The 14,407-nt window shown below is 46.4% G+C and overlaps 1 protein-coding gene across 4 annotated transcripts; it reads right to left on the reverse strand.

Moving 5' to 3' along the window:
• Positions 1 to 854: 854 nt before the first annotated feature.
• LOC135292183 (acetylcholine receptor subunit beta-like) lies at positions 855 to 14,407 on the reverse strand. Of its 4 annotated transcripts, XM_064406419.1 has the most exons (5): positions 14,346 to 14,407; positions 12,984 to 13,126; positions 10,203 to 10,389; positions 6,637 to 6,860; positions 855 to 2,027 (listed from the first exon to the last, which is right to left on the reverse strand). In XM_064406419.1, exons 4-5 carry the CDS (start codon positions 6,850 to 6,852, stop codon positions 1,887 to 1,889), a joined length of 357 nt encoding a protein of 118 aa, XP_064262489.1. In that variant the 5' UTR covers positions 6,853 to 6,860; positions 10,203 to 10,389; positions 12,984 to 13,126; positions 14,346 to 14,407; the 3' UTR covers positions 855 to 1,886. The 4 variants fall into 4 exon arrangements, 3 of the variants coding, with proteins under 3 accessions (XP_064262489.1, XP_064262488.1, XP_064262487.1); XM_064406418.1 differs by lacking the exons at positions 6,637 to 6,860; positions 10,203 to 10,389; positions 12,984 to 13,126; positions 14,346 to 14,407 and adding exons at positions 4,242 to 4,269; positions 4,476 to 4,721; positions 6,131 to 6,313; XM_064406417.1 differs by lacking the exons at positions 6,637 to 6,860; positions 10,203 to 10,389; positions 12,984 to 13,126; positions 14,346 to 14,407 and adding exons at positions 3,783 to 3,810; positions 4,476 to 4,721; positions 6,131 to 6,303.

Genomic DNA, 14,407 nt, shown 5'->3' on the forward strand with positions numbered 1-14,407 from the left:
TTTTACCGAATTTCGCGTTTTTATCCCGAATTTAATCCCCTAAAACGTTGGGATTTGTCTGCGTTCCCCACCCGGGAAATCCTCCGGGTTTATCCTCGTTTTTCAGCGCCGAAAATCCCGGGATTGAGCTCTCTTTAAGGCGCGGAGGCTCTTGGGATATATTCCCCTCAGAACGCGCTGTGGATTGTGGGATTCATCCCCCCTTTGGACGCAAAGCGTTGTGGGATTTATCCCCCCAAAACGCGCGAGGCATGTCGGGATTTATCCCCCCCTTTCTGGCGCAAAGCACAATGGGATTTATCCCCCCAAACGCGCGGAGGATGCCGGGATTTATCCCCCCTTTCTGGCGCAAAGCACAGTGGGATTTATCCCCCCAAACGCGCGGAGGATGCCGGGATTTATCCCCCCCAATGAAACCACGAGGCCATTTTGGGGTTCAGGATTTATTTGGGATTTTTTTGGGGGGATCCCAAAAAATTTTGGGGAAATTTTTAGGGGAAATCGAGGCCGGTTCGGCTCCGGATGCCCAAATTTGGGGATTTTGGGGGAAAAAGGGGATCAGGACCCCCCAAATTTGGGGTCATTTGGGGATTTTTTGGGGATTTTTTGGGGTTTTTTGTGGGGATTTTGAGATATTTTTGGGAAATTTTTTTGGGAATTTTCAGGATAATTTTGGGGATTTTTTTTTTAAATATTTTTGGGATATTTTGGGGATATTTTCGGGATATTTTTGGGTTTATATTGGGAATAATTTTGGGGTATTTTGGTGGATTTTTTGAAAATTTTTGGGGATTTTTTTGGGTTATTTTTGTGATTTTTTGGGATATTTTCAGGATATTTTGGAGGTAATTTGAGGATAATTTTGGGGATTTTTAAAAAAATTTTTGGGGATATTTTTGGAATATTTTCAGAACATTTTTGGGATATTTTGGGGATAATTTCGGAATATTTTGGGTTATTTTCAGGATATTTTGGGGATATTTAAAAGATAATTTTGGGGTATTTTTGGGGACTTTTTCTTTATTTTTTGGGAATTTTTTTGGGGTTATTTTTGTGATGTTTTTCGATATATTTTTTGGGGTTTTTTCAGAATATTTTCAGGATATTTCTGAGATATTTTCAGGATATTTTTGGTTTTTTATTTGGGATAATTTTGGGGTATTTTTGGGGATATTTTTTTTAACTTTTTGGGAATTTTTTGGGTTTATTTTTTGCGATATTTTTCGGTATATTTTTGGGATATTTTCAGAATATTTTTTGGATATTTTCGGGATATTTTTGTGATATTTTTGGTGATAATTTTGGGGATATTTTTGAGATATTTTCAGGATATTTTGGGGATATTTTCGGGATATTTTTGGGGATTTTTTTTTTTTTTGGGGGGGGGATATTTTTATGAAATTTTCAAGATATTTTTATGATAATTTCAGGATATTTTCATGATAATTTCAGGATATTTTTATGATAATTTCAGGATATTTTTGTGATAATTTCAGGATATTTTGGGGTTATTTAAGGGATAATTTTGGGGTATTTTTGGGGATTTTTTTTTAATTTTTTGGGAATTTTTTGGGTTTATTTTTGCGATATTTTTCGGTATATTTTTGGGATATTTTCAGAATATTTTCAGGATATTTTCGGGATATTTTTGTGATATTTTTGGTGATAATTTTGGGGATATTTTTGAGATATTTTCAGGATATTTTGGGGATATTTTCGGGGATTTTTTTTTTTTGGGGGGGGGATATTTTTATGAAATTTTCAAGATATTTTCATGATAATTTCAGGATATTTTTATGATAATTTCAGGATATTTTTATGATAATTTCAGGATATTTTCAGGGTATTTTGGGTGTATTTTTGGGGTGATTTCGGGGTGTTTTGGGTCAGGGGAAGGGGGTCTCGGGGGGCCGGTGCAGCGCCGCGTCCAGCCCCGTGCCCAGCGCGCAGCCCCCCGTGAGCAGCAGCAGCGCCCACAGGCAGAGCCGGTCCACGGCCATGGCCAGCGCCCGCCACTCGTCCTGCGCCTGGAAATGGGGCAAAAAACAGCGAAATCGGGAAAAACGCAAAAAAAATGGGGAAAAACGCAAAAAAAATGGGGAAAATCGGGTAAAAAATGGGGGAAAACTGGTGAAAAATGGGGAAAATCAGGGGAAAAATGGGATTAAAGGGAGAAAATGGGGAGGAAAATATGAAAAAATGGGATAAAATGGGGGAAAAAGGGAAAAAAGGAGATAAAATGGGGAAAAAAGCAAAAAAAATGGGGAAAATTGGGTTAAAAATGGGGAAAAAAAGGGATGAAATGGGGAAAGAGGCAGAGCTGGGGCAGGGCCAGGGGCAGCGCCCACCACTCGTCCTGAGCCTGGAAATGGGGAGAAAAAACGGGAAATTGGGAAAAACGCAAAAAAAATGGGGAAAAAACGCAAAAAAAAATGGGGAAAATCGGGCGAAAAATGGGGGAAAAAATGGGATAAAATGGGGAAATGGGATAAAATGGGATAAAATGGGATTAAAAGGGGGAAAATGGGGGGAAAAATGGGGGGGAAATGGGATAAAATTGAATAAAAATGGGAAAAATGGGAAAAAATGGGAAAAAATGTAAAAAAATGGGGAAAATTGGGTGAAAAATGGGGAAAAACCGGTGAAAAATGGGGAAAATCGGGTGAAACAATGGGATTAAAGTGGATAAAATGGGATTAAAGGCGGGAAAATGGGATAAAATGGGGAGAAAATGGGAAAAAATGGGAAAAAATGGGAAAAAATTAGATAAAATGGGGAAAAATGAAAAAAAAATGGGGAAAAACAGGCGAAAAATGGGGAAAAGTGGGATAAAATGGGGGAAAATTGGATTAAATGGGATTAAAGGCGGGAAAAAGGGAAAAATGGGGAAAAAATGGGATAAAATTGGGTGAAAAATGGGAAAAATGGGAAAAATTGGATAAAAATGGGGGGAAAAAGGGAAAAATTGGGTGAAAAATGGGATAAAATGGGGGAAAGAGGCAGAGGCGGGGCAGGGCCAGGGGCAGCGCCCGCCACTCGTCCTGAGCCTGGAAATGGGGGAAAAAACAGCGAAATTGGGAAAAAATGGGGAAAAACAAAAAAAAAATGGGAAAATCGGGTTAAAAATGGGGGGAAAATGAGGAAAAATGGGGGAAAAAATGGGATTAAAGGGGGAAAATGAGGGGCAAATGGGGAAAAAAATGGGATAAAATGGGGAAAAGATGGGAAAAATGGGATAAAATTGGGAAAAAAGAACAAAAATGGGGAAAAATGGGGAAAAAATGGGATTAAATGGGGGAAAATTGGGATAAAGTGGGGAAAAAGCACAAAAAATGGGGAAAATCAAGTGAAAAATGGGGGCAGAGTGAGATAAAATGGGGACAAATGTGGAAGAAATGGGAAAAATCAGGTGAAAAATGGGATAAAACAGAGGAAAATGTCCCCAGATGCCCCCCAGGTGTGCCCAGGTGTATCTCAGGTGTATCCCAGGTGTATTTTTTGGGTGTTTTTTTTGTGATTTTAGTGCCCAGGTGTATCTCAGGTGTGGGTTTTGGGTGGTTTTTGGGTGGTTTTTTTTTTGTGGTTTTGGTGTGGTTTTGGTGCCCAGGTGTGCCCCAGGTGCCCCCAGGTGTGCCCAGGTGTGTTTTTTGGGTGGTTTTTGGGTGGTTTTGGTGCCCAGGTGTGCCCAGGTGTGCCCAGGTGTCCCCCAGGTGTGCCCAGGTGTATTTTTTGGGTGGTTTTTGGGTGTTTTTTGGGTGGTTTCTGCCCCCAGGTGCGCTCACCTGCCGGCCGCGCTCCCTCTCCCGCAGCCTCCCCGCGATGTTTCTGCCCCCCAGGTGTGCCCAGGTGTATCTCAGGTGTGCCCAGGTGTGTTTTTTGGGAGGTTTTTGGTGTGTTTTTAGTGCCCAGGTGTGCCCAGGTGTGCCCAGGTGTCCCCAGGTGTGTTTTTTGGGTGTTTTTGGGTGGTTTTTGGGTGGTTTTTGGGTGGTTTCTGCCCCCAGGTGCGCTCACCTGCCTGCTGCGCTCCCTCTCCCGCAGCCTCCCCGCGATGTTTCTGCCCCCCCAGGTGTGCCCAGGTGTATCTCAGGTGTGTTTTTTGGGTGTTTTTGGGTGGTTTTGGTGTGTTTTTGGCCCCCAGGTGTGCCCAGGTGTGCCCAGGTGTATCTCAGGTGTGTTTTTTTGGGTGGTTTTTTGTGGTTTTGGTGTGTTTTCGGTGCCCAGGTGTGCCCAGGTGCGCTCACCTGCCGGCCGCGCTCCCTCTCCCGCAGCCTCCCCGCGATGTTTCTGCCCCCCAGGTGTGCCCAGGTGTATCTCAGGTGTGTTTTTTGGGTGGTTTTAGTGCCCAGGTGTGCCCAGGTGTGTTTTTTAGGTGGTTTTTGGGTGTTTTTGGGTGTTTTTGGTGCCCAGGTGTGCCCAGGTGTGCCCAGGTGTGCCCAGGTGCGCTCACCTGCCTGCTGCTCTCCCTCTCCCGCAGCCTCCCCGCGATGGCGGCGGCGGCGGGCCGCGGCCTCGCGCAGCTCCGGGGCCAATTTTGGGGCCAATTCCGGCGGTTTCGGGGCCGCCGCGCGGGGGGAGGGGCCGGGGGGGGAGGGGCGGCGCAGGAAATAGGCGTCAGAGGCGCGGGGGGGCGGGGCCATGAGGGGGGAGGGGCGGGGAGGGGCGGGGTCGGAGGGGGGGGAGGGGCGGAGGCCCAGCAGGGGCGGGAGGCGCTGCAGGAACACCTGGGGGGGGAGGGGACAGGTGAGGACCCCGAAATTTACCTGGGAACCCCAAAATTCCCACCCAAGAAACCCAAAATGCCCCAAAATTCACCTAAAAACCCCAAAATTTACCTGAAAACCCCAAAAAATTCACCTGAAAACCCGAAATTCCCACCCAGGAAACCCAAAATATCCCGAAATTCACCTGAAAACCCCAAAAAATTCATCTGGAAACCCCCAAAAATTCACCTGAAAGTCCCTAAAATTCACCTGAAAACCCCAAAAAATTCACCTGAAAATCCCAAAATTCACCTGGGAACCCCAAAATTCACCTGAAAACCCCAAAAAAATTCACCTGAAAACCCAAAATTCCCACCCAGGAACCCAAAATGTCCCAAACATTCACCTGAAAACCCCCAAAAATTTACCTGAAAACCCCAAAAATTCACCTGAAAATCCCAAAATTCACCTGGGAACCCCAAAATTTACCTGAAAATCCCAAAAATTCACCTGAAAACCCCAAAACGTCCCAAAATTCCCACCTGGGAACCCCAAAATTCACCTGAAAACCCAAAATTCCAACCAGGGGACCCCAAAATGTCCCAAAATTGACCTGAGAACCCCAAAAATTCACCTGAAAACCCCAAAAAATTCACCTGAAAACCCAAAATTCCCACCCAGGAAACCCAAAATATCCCGAAATTCACCTGAAAACCCCAAAAAATTCATCTGGAAACCCCCAAAAATTCACCTGAAAGTCCCTAAAATTCACCTGAAAACCCCAAAAAATTCACCTGAAAACCCCAAAATTCACCTGGGAACCCCAAAATTCACCTGAAAACCCAAAATTCCCACCTGGAAACCCAAAATATTTACCCCAAAACCCCAAAAATTCACCTGGGAACCCCAAAATTTACCCGGAAACCCCCAAAATTCACCTGAAAACCCAAAATTCCCACCTGAGAACCCCAAAATACCCCAAAATTCCAACCAGGGGACCCCAAAACCCCACAATTTACCTGAAAATCCCAAAAATTCACCTGAGGGGGGGAGGGGGACAGGTGAGGACCCCGAAATTTACCTGAAAACCACAAAATTCCCACCCTGGAACCCAAAAATTTATCTGAAAACCTGAAAAATTCACCTGAAAACCCCAAAAAATTCACCTGAAAATCCCATAATTTACCTGAAAACCCAAAAATTCACTTGAGAAACCCAAAATTCCCACCCGGGAACCCCAAAATTCAACTGAGAACCCCAAAATGTCCCAAAATTCACCTGGGAACCCCAAAATTCACCTGGGGGCGTGGCCAGGTGAGCCCAGGTGAGTTTTGGGCTGGATTTCTGCTATTTTTTACCATTTTTTACCCATTTTTTGGAGTTTTTTCCCCGGAATTTTTGCATTTTCACCTGTCCCAGGTGCCCCTCACCTGCCGTGCCCAGGTGGGCATGCCGTGCGTGCCGGGCGAGCGGTGGTGCAGGTTGAGCTGTGCCCAGGTGAGTTTTGGGCTGGATTTTTACCATTTTTGCCCATTTTTTGGAGTTTTTTCCCCGGAATTTTTGCATTTTCGGGTTCCCCAGGTGCCCCTCACCTGCCGTGCCCAGGTGGGCATGCCGTGCGTGCCAGGTGAGCGGTGGTGCAGGTGGAGCTGTGCCCAGGTGAGTTTTGGGCTGGATTTTGACCATTTTTTACCATTTTTGCCCATTTTTTGGAGTTTTTTCCTGGAATTTTCCCATTTTCACCTGTCCCAGGTGCCCCCCTCACCTGCCGTGCCCAGCGGTGCATGCTGTGCTTGCCAGGTGAGCTTTGGGCTGGTTTGGGGCTGTTTTGGGCTGGTTTTTTTCTAATTTTGACCATTTTTGCCCATTTTTGCCCATTTTTTTGACTTTTTTCCCCGGAATTTTTGCATTTTCGGGTTCCCCAGGTGCCCCTCACCTGCCGTGCCCAGCGGGGCATGCCGTGCGTGCCGGGCGAGCGGTGGTGCAGGTTGAGCACGCCCACGCTGAGCGCCACCACCAGCGCCAGCAGCACCAGCGTCCCCGTCAGGTAACGGCCGATGAGCGGCACCTGCAGCGACGTGGCCGGCACCTTGTCGGCCAGCAGCAGCAGGAACACGGTCAGCGTCAGCAGGGCAAAGAGCGACAGAGACATCTTCTCACCTGGACAGGTGAGAGACAGGTGAGACACTGATTAGAACACCTGCACAGGTAACACACAGGTAACACACAGGTAACACACAGGTAAAGGGACAGCGACGTGGCCGGCACCTTGTCGGCCAGCAGCAGCAGAGGAACACGGTCAGGGTGAGCAGCGCGAACAGAGAGAGGGACATCTTCTCACCTGGACAGGTAACACACAGGTAACACAGAGATCAGAACACCTGGACAGGTAACACACAGGTAACACACAGGTGTGACACAGGGACCTTGTCGGCCAGCAGCAGCAGGAACACGGTCAGCGTCAGCAGGGCAAAGAGTGACAGCGACATCTTCTCACCTGGACAGGTAAACATGGACAGGTGAGGTCACCTGCACAGGTAACACACAGGTAACACACAGGTGTGACACAGGGACCTTGTCGGCCAGACAGCAGCAGGAACACGGTCAGGGTGAGCAGGGCGAACAGCGACAGCGACATCTTCTCACCTGGACAGGTAACACACAGGTAACAGGTGTGACACAGGTAACACACAGGTGTGACACAGGTGAGAACACCTGCAGGGACGTGGCCGGCACCTTGTCGGCCAGCAGCAGCAGGAACACGGTCAGGGTGAGCAGGGCAGAGTGACAGAGACATCTTCTCACCTGGACAGGTGAGAGACAGGTAACACAGAGATCAGAACACCTGTACAGGTAACACACAGGTGTGACACAGGGACCTTGTCGGCCAGCAGCAGCAGGAACACGGTCAGCGTCAGCAGCGCGAACAGAGAGAGGGACATCTTCTCACCTGGACAGGTGAGACACAGGTAACACAGAGATCAGAACACCTGCACAGGTAACACACAGGTGTGACACAGGTAATGGGCCAGGAGCAGCAGGAACACGGTCAGGGTGAGCAGGGCGAAGAGTGACAGCGACATCTTCTCACCTGGACAGGTGAGAGACAGGTAACACAGAGATCAGAACACCTGGACAGGTAACAGACAGGTAATGTGGCACAGACAGGTGTGACACAGGTGAGAACACCTGCAGCGACGTGGCCGGCACCTTGTCGGCCAGCAGCAGCAGGAACACGGTCAGCGTCAGCAGGGCAAAGAGGTGACAGAGACATCTTCTCACCTGGACAGGTGAGAGACAGGTGAGACACGAGGTGTAGGACAGGTAAAACATGGGTAACAGGTAATGGGACAGGTTGACACAGGTAATGGGCCAGGAGCAGGAACACGGTCAGCGTCAGCAGCGCGAACAGAGAGAGCGACATCTTCTCACCTGGACAGGTGAGAGACAGCTGAGAACACCTGGACAGGTAACACACAGGTAACAGGTGTGACACAGGGACCTTGTCGGCCAGCAGCAGCAGGAACACGGTCAGGGTGAGCAGCGCGAAGAGTGACAGAGACATCTTCTCACCTGGACAGGTAAACATGGACAGGTGAGGTCACCTGCACAGGTAACACACAGGTAACACAATGGTGAAAACACCTGGACAGGTGTGACACAGGTAATGGGCCAGGAGCAGCAGGAACACGGTCAGCGTCAGCAGGGCAAAGAGTGACAGCGACATCTTCTCACCTGGACAGGTGAGAGACAGGTGAGACACAGGTGAGGTCACCTGCACAGGTAAAACAAAGGTAACAGGTAATGGGACAGGTGAGACACAGGTGTGACAAGGACAGGAGCAGGAACACGGTCAGCGTCAGCAGCGCAAACAGAGAGAGCGACATCTTCTCACCTGGACAGGTAAACATGGACAGGTGAGGTCACCTGCACAGGTAACACACAGGTAACACAATGGTGAAAACACCTGCACAGGTTGTGACACAGGTAATGGGACAGGGACAGGTGTGACACAGACAGGTGCGCCCAGGTGTGTGCTAAATGCCTCCAGGTGTGCCCAGGTGTGCCCAGGTGTGTCTCAGGTGTGCCCAGGTGTGCCCAGGTGTGTCTCAGGTGTGGTTTTGGTGCCCCCAGTGTATCCCAGGTACCCTCAGGTGTATCTCAGGTGTATCCAGTATATTTTAAATGCCTCCAGGTGTATCCAGGTGTGCCCAGGTGTGTGTTAAATGCCCCCAGGTGTGCCCAGGTGTGCCCAGGTGTGTCTCAGGTACCTCAGGTGTATCTCAGGTGCGCCCAGGTGTGTGTTAAATGCCTCCAGGTGTGCCCAGGGTGTGCCCAGGTGTATCCCAGGTACCTCAGGTGTATCTCAGGTGTATCCAGGTGTGCCCAGGTGTGTCTGACCTGTGCCCAGGTGTGTCTCAGGTGTGCTCAGGTGTATCCCAGGTACCTCAGGTGTATCTCAGGTGTATCCAGGTGTGCCCAGGTGTGCCCAGGTGTGTGTTACATGTCTCCAGGTGTGCCCAGGTGTATCCAAGGTGTGTCTCAGGTGTGGTTTTGGTGCCCCAGGTGTATCCCAGGTACCTCAGGTGTATCTCAGGTGTGCCCAGGTGTATCCAGGTATATTTTAAATGCCTCCAGGTGTATCCAGGTGTGCCCAGGTGTATTTTTACCTGCCTAGGTGTGTCTCAGGTACCTCAGGTGTATCTCAGGTGTATCCAGTGTGCTCAGGTGTATCCAGGTGTGTCTCAGGTGTGGTTTTGGTGCCCCCAGTGTATCCCAGGTACCTCAGGTGTATCTCAGGTGTATCCAGGTATATTTTAAATGCCTCCAGGTGTATCCAGGTGTGCCCTGGAGGTGTGTGTTAAATGCCCCCAGGTGTGCCCAGGTGTGCCCAGGTGTGTCTCAGGTACCTCAGGTGTATCTCAGGTGCGCCCAGGGTGTGTGTTAAATGCCTCCAGGTGTGCCCAGGTGTGCCCAGGTGTATCCCAGGTACCTCAGGTGTATCTCAGGTGTGCTCAGGTGTATCCAGGTGTGTGTTAAATGTCTCCAGGTGTATCCAGGTGTGCCCAGGTGTGTCTGACCTGTGCCCAGGTGTGTCTCAGGTGTGCTCAGGTGTGTGTTAAATGCCCCCAGGTGTGCCCAGGTGTGCCCAGGTGTGTCTCAGGTACCTCAGGTGTATCTCAGGTGTGCCCCAGGTGTATCCAGGTATATTTTGAATGCCTCCAGGTGTATCCAGGTGTGCCCAGGTGTATTTTTACCTGCCTAGGTGTGTCTCAGGTACCTCAGGTGTATCTCAGGTGTATCCAGGTGTGCTCAGGTGTATCCAGGTGTGTGTTAAATGCCTCCAGGTGTGCCCAGGTGTGTCTCACCTGTGCCCAGGTGTGCCCAGGTGTGCCCAGGTGTGCCCAGGTGTGCCCAGGTGTGTCTCAGGTGTGCTCAGGTGTGTGTTAAATGCCCCCAGGTGCGCCCAGGTGTGCCCCAGGTGTGCCCAGGTGCGCTCACCTGCGTCGGGGGGCAGGTGGAAGACGCCGACGGCCAGCAAGCGTGGTCAGCACACAGGGCACCAGCACCGTGGCCAGGTAGAAGAGCGGCTTCCGCCGCAGCACCAGGTGGAAGGAGACGCCCTCAGGTGAGGCCGGGGGGCCCCAGGTGCCCCCCGAGCGATGGACCAGGGACCACTGCCCGTTCTCTGGGGGGGACAGGTGAGAAACCCGAAATTAACCAAAAACCAAAAAAAACCCCAAAAAAACCCCCCCAAAACAAACAAAAAAACCCCACGAAAAGCCCAAAAAATCACAAAAAAATCACAAAAAAATCACCAAAAAATCACAAAAAAATCACAAAAAAATCACCAAAAAAATCACAAAAAAATCACCAAAAATCACAAAAAAATCACCAAAAAATCACAAAAAATCACCAAAAAATCACAAAAAATCACAAAAAAATCACAAAAAAATCACCAAAAAATCACAAAAAAAATCACCAAAAAATCACCAAAAAATCACAAAAAAATCACCAAAAAATAACAAAAAATCACAAAAAAATCACAAAAAAATCACCAAAAAAATCACAAAAAATCACCAAAAAATCACAAAAAAATCACCAAAAAATCACAAAAAATCACAAAAAAATCACAAAAAAATCACCAAAAAATCACAAAAAAATCACCAAAAAATCACAAAAAAATCACCAAAAAATCACAAAAAATCACAAAAAAATCACCAAAAAATCTCAATCTCAAAAAAAACGTACAAACTGCCCAAAAAATCACCAAAAAAAACCCACCACAGAGACCCCCCAAAAAACCCAGAAAAAACACAATCCCCTCCCCCAAAAAACCCTAAAAAACCCACTTAAAAAAAAAAAAAATCACAAAAAAACCCAAACCAAAAGCCAGAACTCCCCCCCATCTCCAAACCCCTAAATCCACCCAAAATCCCCCCCAAAAAAACCCAAAAACCCCATAAAAGTCAGGAAAAAACAACAAAAAAAACCAGCAAAAAAAACCCTAAAAAAAATCACAAAAACCCCCACAAAAAACCCCAAAACCCACAAAAAAACCCGCAAAAACCCCAGAAAAAAACACACCCCCCCCACAAAAAAAAAAAACACCAAAAACCCCCCAAAAAAGCACAAAAATCCCAAAAAAGTCCCAAAACCTGCGCTCAGAGCACACCTGGGGGGGACAGGTGAGAAACCGAAATTAACAAAAAAACTCCAAAAAAACAACAACAAAAAAAAAAACCCACCAAAAACCCCCAATAATCACCAAAAAAACCCCCAAAAATCACAAAAAAAACCAGAAAAAAAACCCACAAAAAGCCCAAAAAATCACCAGAAAATCACCAGAAAATCACCAGAAAATCACAAAAAACCCACAAAAAAAAAAACAGAAAAAAACCCCCAAACTGCCCCCACAGAAAAAATAACAAAACCACAAAAACCCCCAAAAATTCACAAAAAAACCCACAGAAAACCCCCCCAAAAACCAGAACCACCCTCTCCCCCAAAAGCCCTAAATCCACCCCAAATCCCCACTCCAAATCCACCTGGGAACCCCAAAATCCCCCCAGAAAAACCACAAAAACCCACAAAAAACCCACCAAAAAATCACCAAAAAAAAACCAAGAAAAAACACAAACTGCCCCCCCCCCCCAAAAACCCCCCAAAAATGAAGAAAAATAAATTCATTAAAAGATTCCCTAAATTCCAAAATGTCCCAAAATCGCAGGAATTGGGCCCAAACTCACCCTGGAAGTCGTGGGGGCAGTGCCCCCAAGACCCCAAAACCACCAAAAACCCCCCAAAAATTAACAAAAAAATCCCAAAAATCCCAAAAAATCCCTTAAAAATCCTTAAAAATCTAAATGTCCAGAATATCGGGAATTTGCCCAAACTCACCCTGGGAGTCGGAGGGCAGCACCCTCAGAAGCCCAAAACCACCAAAACCCCCCAAAAAATCCCCAAAAAATAATAAAAAAATCAAATAAAACCCCAAAAAATCCCCAAAAAAATCCCAAAAAAAATCCCTTTAAAATCCGAAAAAATCCCAAATGCCCCAAAACCGCGGGATTTCACCCCAAACTCACCCTGGAAGTTGGGGGGCAGCACCACCAGTACCCAAAAATCACCAAAAACACCCAAAAAAATCCCCAAAAAATAATAAAAAAATGAAATAAAATCCCAAAAAATCAAATGAAATCCCCCAAAAATCATTAAAAAATTCCCCAAAAATCCCAAATGTCCCCAAAATCGCGGGAATTTGCCCCAAACTCACCCTGGAAGTCGGGGGGGCAACCCCCCAGAACCCAAAAACCACCAAAACCCCCCAAAAATCCCTCAAAAATAAAAAAAAAAACAAAAAAATCCCCAAAAATCCCGAAAAAATCCCGAAAAATCCCAAATGTCCCAAAATCGCGGGAATTCGCCCCAAACTCACCCTGGAAGTCGGGGGGCAGCACCCCCAGGACCCCAAAACACCAAAAAATCCCCAAAAAATAATTAAAAAATCAAATGAAATCCGAAAAAAAAATCCCAAAAAATCCCCAAAAATTATTTAAAAAATCCCAAAAAATCCCAAATGCCCCAAAATCTTGGGAATTTGCCCCAAACTCACCCTGGAAGTCGGAGGGCAGCACCCCCAGGACCCCAAAACACCCAAAAAATCCCCAAAAAATAATTTAAAAATCAAATAAAGCCCCAAAAAAATCCCCCAAAAAATCCCAAAAAATTCCCAAAAAATCCCAAACGCCCCAAAACCGCGGGATTTCGGCCCAAACTCACCCTGGAAGTCGGGGGGCAGCGCCACCTGCGGCCCCCCGGGCCCGGCCGGGCCCCCCGGCTGCAGCCGCAGCTCGCCGGGGCCGTAGGAGCCCGAGCGGAAAATTCAGCGAGCAGTTCTGCCAGTCGAACGGGAAGTGCGACACCTGCGGGCCCCAAATCCCCGGAATTCAGCCCAAAATCGGCCCCGAAAAATCCCGGGTTTCCAGAGGAAAAAAATCCCACCAAAAAATCAAAAAAAATATCCCTTTTTACCCCAAAAAATGCCTTTAAAAACCTCAAAAATCCCTAAAAACCCCAAAAAATTCCTTTAAAAACCCCCAAAAAATCCCTTTAAAAATCTCTTTTAAAAAACCCAAAAATCCCTAAAAAACCCCAAAAAAACCCCGAAAAATCCTTAAAAAAACCTAAAAAATCCCTTTTAAAAACCCCCCAAAAATGCTTTTAAAAACCAAAAAAAATCCCTTTAAAAAACCAAAAAAATCCCAAAAAATCCCTTTTAAATCCCTCCCAAAATCCCTTTTAAAAAATCCCTTTAAAAACCCTAAAAAAATCCCTTAAAAAAACCCCCAAATCTCTTTTAAAAAACTCTTTAAAAACCCCCCAAAAAATCCCTTTAAAACCCCCAAAAATCCTTTTTAAAAAATCCCTAAAATCCCTTTAAAAATCCCTTTAAAAACCCCAAAAATCCCTTTAAAAACCCAAAAAAATCCCTTTAAAAACCCCCCAAAAATCCCGAAAAAAAACAAAAAATCCCTACCAAAAAAAAAAACCAAAAAATCCCTTAAAAAAAAATCCCTTTAAAAACCCCAAAAATCCCTTTAAAAATCCCTTTAAAAACCCCAAATCTCGTTTAAAAAAACCCCAAAAATCCCTTTAAAAACGCCAAAAAACCAAAAAAAATCCCTAAAAAACCCCCAAAAATCCCTTTAAAACCCCCCCAAATCTCTTTTAAAAAACCCCCAAAAAATTCCCTTTAAAACAACAAAAAATCGTTTAAAAAATCCCTAAAATCCCTTTTAAACCCCACAAAAAACCCCAGAAATTCCTTTGAAAAAACCCCAAAAAAATCCCTAAAAAAATCCCAAAAAATCCCTTTAAAAACCCCAAAAATCCCTTTAAAAATCCCTTTAAAAACCCCAAATCTCGTTTAAAAAAAACCCAAATCTCGTTTAAAAAAACCCCAAAAATACAAAAAAAAATCCCCAAAAAACCCCCAAAAATCCCTTTAAAATCCCCAAAAAATCCCCAAAAAATCCCTTTAAATCCCCCAAAGCCCTCCAAACACCCCCCAAATCCCCGAAAATTCCCAATTTTTCCCCAAATCCCCAAATGGGGGTGAATTTTGGGGTGTTTGGGGCTGACCCGGATGGGGCAGCGGCTGCGGAAGAGCGCCGGGGGTCTCCAGGTGACGGCGCCGTCGGGGC

The sequence above is a fragment of the Passer domesticus genome, unplaced genomic scaffold (genome assembly GCF_036417665.1).
Source record: "Passer domesticus isolate bPasDom1 unplaced genomic scaffold, bPasDom1.hap1 HAP1_SCAFFOLD_228, whole genome shotgun sequence".
Lineage (NCBI taxonomy): Eukaryota > Metazoa > Chordata > Aves > Passeriformes > Passeridae > Passer > Passer domesticus.